Raw genomic sequence first — 6,056 nt, 5'->3', positions numbered from 1 at the left:
ATATACATATAGCATGTCATAGTGCACGGTTATTGCCCGAATGCCCATTCTTTATTTCTGTATTTCATCCCTTTAAAAATAAAAGTATTTTTTTTCAATTCGATATTTTTTAAGAGAAATGTTTAAAAATTATTTAAATTTATTATTTTTTATATTATTTTTAAATTTAGATTCTTTAAATTTTATTTTTTATTTGAGAAAATAGTGTATTATCCTTGAATATTTTTTTATATTTTTTTAATTTCATTTATAAAATATATGATGAGAGATTATATCATACTCGTATCGTATGTAGTTTTTATTTTATTTTTTATTTTTTGATTTCCATTTATTTTTCTGGTTTCAGGGTATTATGTTGTAAACTATTTAAAAAAAACATTTTTTAAAATATTTTTTACAAAATAGTGAATAACAATTAACACGGCATTGTATTATGTTGTAAACTATTAAAGCATAAGCACAAAGATATAAAATATAAGAAATACTAGAATATCAATATTTTTATTTATTTTACATTTAAATAAATAATAATCAATTGTTCGTTTCTTTCACTAAAAATATTAATTTGTTAGCATTTTTTTAATGAAATATTTCAACCCATCAGATGATTAGGACTTGGAAAAGTGGGATGGTTGAAGGAAAAACACTATTATTCCATCGCCCCTACCTTCACAAATCACAAGACAACGAGTCTAAAGGGGCACCCCTTATAAGTGTTTTTTTGATGGCTGAACCCCTTAGTTTTGTTTGTGAAGCCACTAAGCCACTAAACAAGACAAGACCCTTAAAAATAGTAAAAAATATTCTCCGTCCTTGTCGCTAAAAAAGTGTCATTTAAACTTTTAGAAGTGTGTCAATTAGAGATGTAATCTAATCTAAAATAAGCCGAAGCATAAAGTAAAAGTTTAAATATTGATATACATATTACATTAAAATTTTAAAAATTATAAAATGAATACTAAAGTGAAGTGTAATGATGTAAAACACAGAAGATCTTTGCCTAAGTGAAAATTTTATAAACTATTTGTATTAATTGATATAATATTCCAAATCTAAAACCAACTAGTAAATAATAAAAAAATCTAAAACCCTTTTCTTCACCAAAGAAGCTTTCACACTCTCTAAGCTTCTACTCCACTTTTGTACCTTTTTTGTTCTCTCTCTCTCTCTCTCTCTCTCTCTCTCTCTCTGGAATGTTGAGCTGAAGAAAGAAGCTTGCTACTTGGAAGAAAGGTTAAGAACAAAATGAGGGGTCCTTTGGGTGCAGTCATAGGAAGATACTCATCAAGTGATGGAACCACCCCAGTTGGTGGGATCATAAGGCACAACAGAAAATGCAGCGACATTGCTGTTCTTGTTATCTTAATAGCATTCTGGATTTCCATGATTGTAAACTCTAGCTTTGGTTTCAACCAAGGGAACCCTTTGAGGTAAAGTTTCCAACTTCGTATTATTCTGCATTTTTTTAAATTCTTTTAAATTCTTTTATGGAGCTTCTGTGGTTGGAAAATTGCATTTTCTTTGAAGTGTGAGGTTTTGTAAATGGGATTCTTTTTTGGCGCTTTTTTTTATTCCTCACTTATTTAAGCCTTTGTAATGGATGACTAATTGTTGCTAATTTATGCATTTTGTTGAGTAGTTGTTTTCTTCCATGAGGTCATAGATTTTATCAATTTATGCTTATTTTAGTTTTAGTTTTCTCTAGAATTAAATTGGTATATAATTGTTAAAAAATATGTTGCATGTGTTCCTTTCTCTAGAAAATGAATATTGGTAACTTTTCATTTAAGCAAATAAAAGTGTTAGTTACATCATCGATTTCTTTTTTCATAATAGAAATGCTCTTTGGATCTGTCATTATACATTCTCTTTTTCGTTGTTAATGTTGTGTAATTTGTGATCACACACCTACCAAGGCCAGTTGTGCTTGTTATTGTTGTCATTGTCATTGTTTTGTAGTCTCTAGTCTGTAATAACTGCTACTGTGACTTAATAGGCTTACTTATGGGCTGGATTATAAAGGAAATGTGTGTGGGGACAAGCATGCAGGGCTTCACGAAGTTGAGCTATTGTACTGGCTAAATCCTAATCAGGTATATCAAAGTGGATTGAAGGATAGCAAGCTAAAACTGGTCGACGCTCGCAGCATATGCTTGTTGGACTGCCCTGTACCTTCTGAAGATTCACTTAATTGGGTGTGTGATTATCCCGAAGGAGACATTCGTCTTAGTATGGATGATTGGATTGATAGCAACTATAATTATTATGAGTACCTTACACCGGAAATGAGAAACTCCTCTCTTCAACTTCAGGGCCCTTGTTATCCTGTCATATTTCCTAGTGTAAATGGTAAGGAAGACATTGTCAATAACATATATATTACGAGTTTTTGAAGTACCTGATTCTTAGATCAACAACTTTTGTCTAGTTTACTGGACTTGCCAATTCATTGCTCGTGCATCAAATGTGTCATTAAACCATTGGCAGCAGATGGGTGGAGTTAGCATCAATGAAGACATTGTTATTGATAAGTCTATTCACAAGTATATCAACTCTCGGTCAGCCGTCTTAAAGGTTAACTTCTTTCAACCATCTATATTCCTTAAAATGCATGAATACTTCCATTTCTTGCAAGCACCCTTGAACATGCCACTACAAAGATATACCGGTAGGATGGCAAAGAAATAGTGTTGAAATGTTCAGTTGACAGTTGCTTGATATGCCAAAAAGTGTCCTTGGCAGCATGAAATGCAGGAATAGAATGCAATTGAGTATAAATTAGAAGTAGCTGTTGATATGCATTCTGTTTAGAATCTTGAAACTCTACCTGTTTTCACGTTATCAAAAATCTTAAGTGTGAAACTATGAGTTGTACCCTTTCGTATGTCCTGTCATTTAGCTTCATATCATGGTAGAATTTTTGTGTTTACTAATTGCTTTTATTTCCAGAGATACATGGCTGACATAGGAAAGTCATGGCCTGTGCTGATTGTTTGTGGGGGGATTATACCTCTGTTTCTATCCGTGATTTGGCTGCTGATGATTCGGTATTTTGTCACTGCAATGCCTTGGGTGACAGTGGTTTTCTTTAATCTCCTAATGGTATCAGTCACAATGTTCTACTACCTGAAAGGTTAGGATCTCTGTTGTCTGTTGAGCTATTTTATTAACCAAAATTACCATATTTCTCGAGTTGATGGTTTTTTTTACCCCATTATTTGCAGTTGGATGGATAGGAAATAATGCTATTTCCCCCATCATTGGCGAGCACGATCCTTACATTCATGTATCTGGGAGGGTAAGTATTGTTGTGGCTCACTAGTCATTCCCCGGTTATTTTATGATCTTTGTATTGGTGGTTCTATCGTGTAAATCTTATAAAGAGATTTTATTTTCAGGAGCTGACTCATCTACGCATTGGCACTATAATGATGACATTTATAACAATTGTTGCAATTCTGACATCAATTGCTATTGTCCGACGCATCCTTATAGGAACTTCTGTTCTTAAGGCAAGCATAAATTCATTCAACACTTCTAAGTTACAGTGTGGTGATTACAGCAATGTTAAAGTCATTAGTAACTGTGAAATGAATAATGATGATGTGGCATTGTTTATGCCATGTTACAAAATCAATCTAATTGATTTTAATGTAAATTGTTCTCACAGGTTGCTGCAAAAGTGATAGGAGAAGTTCGAGCACTCATCACTTTTCCGGTCATACCGTATTGTATTCTTGCAATGTTCTACATGTTCTGGATTTCTGCTGCTCTCCATTTGTTCAGCTCTGGTCAGGTTGTTCAAAACAACTGCAATTCTAATTGCTGTGCATATGATCTCCTTGAGAAAAAGGTGAACTGTGATCGTTGTTGCGGATATAGCATTCATTACACACCACATATAGGAATCGCCATCCTTTTTCATCTATTTGGGTGTTACTGGGCCACACAATTCTTCATAGCATGCTCATCAACAGTGATTGCTGGATCTGTTGCTTCTTATTATTGGGCACGTGGTGAAAATTCTGTAAGTCACACTGTCACAGTACCTTGCAAGAATTTGTTCAAACAAATCTACTTAAACTTAAATGAGATTCATCAATATGTAGTTCCAGTCTTAGCATCGATTTAGTATTTGGCTCATGCTTGTTGATCAGAACAAGCTGTGTTAGTATATGATTATAAGTTGTTTTTATCTTATTGACTATCACAATGCTGCTGTGAAAGTGGAACTAACCACAATGTTAACCTGCTTGAGTCAAGTAAAGACAATTTTGCAGCCTCATAATGTTAAAGAACGAATTTAGATCATACTTACCAAATGCTGAACTTGTTTATTGGACTGATTTGAATTGGATTAATAATTGGTTAAACACTTCAACTTTTATTTTCTTACTAGTTACAAAATTCTATCTTGTATGTTATTTAAAATAGTTCATCTTTCTCTGTGCAGCAAGAAATCCCTCTTCTGTCAGTCATTTCCTCCATGAAGAGGCTTATGCGTTACAATCTGGGTTCTGTGGCTCTTGGCTCTCTGACTGTATCATTTGTAGAGTCGATCCGACTTTTGCTTGAATCCATGCGTCGCAAACTAAAAGTCTCCAGTTATGAGCCCGATAACTGGATTGGCAAGGCTGCATACCGTACTTCTCAATTTTTTCTAAGGTGTATTGGATGGATCATCAAATCAGTGAATCGAAATGCATACATAATTGTAAGTCTTGTTATTCTTCCATAAAGCAAATCTTTATGCATGCATTAGTACTCTCTTTTTTATCCTCAAGTTTGGAGAGGCTCTGTCACATCTTGATCTTTGTTGAACTTCTTGATACATAGTATATTATTTTACCTTTTTTTATTTTTAGGTCTTTCTCTTCCTGTCCCTGCACTTAACTATAGTATTTGCTTGACAAATGCAGATTGCTATAACAGGTGAAAGTTTCTTCAGATCTTCTGCTATTGCAACAGAATTGATTATGAATAACATCCTGCGGATCGGACGTGTCAATGTGATTGGAGATGTTATTTTGTTCCTTGGAAAACTATGTGTTAGTCTCTCAAGTGCTGTTTTTGCATTCCTTATGTTGGATACACACAAGTATAGAGCTGCACATAACAAGATCACATCCCCACTCTTGCCTGTTCTGGTATGTTTCCTATGATATATAATAAAATGAGTATGGCACGGAGATGAATTATTATTTAAAACTAAGTATAAGATATGATGATTCAACTTTCAGTTATGAACACCATAGTTTTCGAGTCCAAGGAAACGGATCATTAGTATTTCAACTTTTCAACAGTGTTTATTGGAACCTCATTTGGATTCTGTGTATGCAGGTTTGCTGGATTATTGGGTACATTGTCGCAACGCTTTTCTTTGGAGTCGTTGAGATGTCAATTGATACCATCATTCTCTCTTACTGTCAGGATTCAGAAGAGAATGGAACAGCACAGTATGCTCCACCCCTTCTCATGGAAACTCTCAACAATAACCAAAATGAGACGCAAAGGCTTACACAAGGATCCCAATGAAATATGGCCCATGGTTTATTTTTATCAGTGATGACTCTCAACAGGGCTTCAACATTTAGGATCATTCTAAGGTGCTCATTTTTATCACCTTAGTTTTGTTCTCCCCGTGTATGTGTATATGTATATGTTAGTATGTGCCCAAGTTACAAGTAGCTGTTTAAGCAAGTTGTAATTTTTGACAAACGAGATTGTGCTAGAGTATCATGTTTTGGGAACAAAAAGAACATATTCAATGCAAAAGTTAGCATTGCTTAAAATATTCCTAAAAAATGCACCATGTAATGAAATTACGGAGATTATGAAAAGCAAGTCAAATAGAGTTTAATTTAAGAAATGTAATGCCAATGCAGCACCAAACTTGTCCCTCCCGTAGAGATTCCTGTCCTGTTCTCCAAAATATGTTAAATATTTAAAATTTAAATTATCCTTAACTATAATTCATAATTTAAGTTTGTATATATAAAGTAATTTTATACGTGTATTTAATTATATAAGGTCATATCAATAAAAATAACTATGTT

General features: G+C 33.6%; 1 protein-coding gene across 1 annotated transcript; it reads left to right on the top strand.

Moving 5' to 3' along the window:
* Nucleotides 1-1,117: 1,117 nt before the first annotated feature.
* On the top strand, nucleotides 1,118-5,792 carry LOC107462627 (choline transporter protein 1). The gene is made up of 10 exons (XM_016081249.3): nucleotides 1,118-1,430; nucleotides 1,997-2,349; nucleotides 2,429-2,574; nucleotides 2,950-3,133; nucleotides 3,225-3,298; nucleotides 3,399-3,512; nucleotides 3,671-4,027; nucleotides 4,454-4,714; nucleotides 4,920-5,147; nucleotides 5,341-5,792. Exons 1-10 carry the CDS (start codon nucleotides 1,246-1,248, stop codon nucleotides 5,533-5,535), a joined length of 2,097 nt encoding a protein of 698 aa, XP_015936735.1. The 5' UTR covers nucleotides 1,118-1,245; the 3' UTR covers nucleotides 5,536-5,792.
* Nucleotides 5,793-6,056: the final 264 nt, after the last annotated feature.

Source organism: Arachis duranensis, chromosome 8, assembly GCF_000817695.3.
Source record: "Arachis duranensis cultivar V14167 chromosome 8, aradu.V14167.gnm2.J7QH, whole genome shotgun sequence".
Lineage (NCBI taxonomy): Eukaryota > Viridiplantae > Streptophyta > Magnoliopsida > Fabales > Fabaceae > Arachis > Arachis duranensis.
The sequence above is the reverse complement of the archived record's forward strand: the minus strand, read 5'-3'. Positions and strand labels throughout refer to the sequence as shown.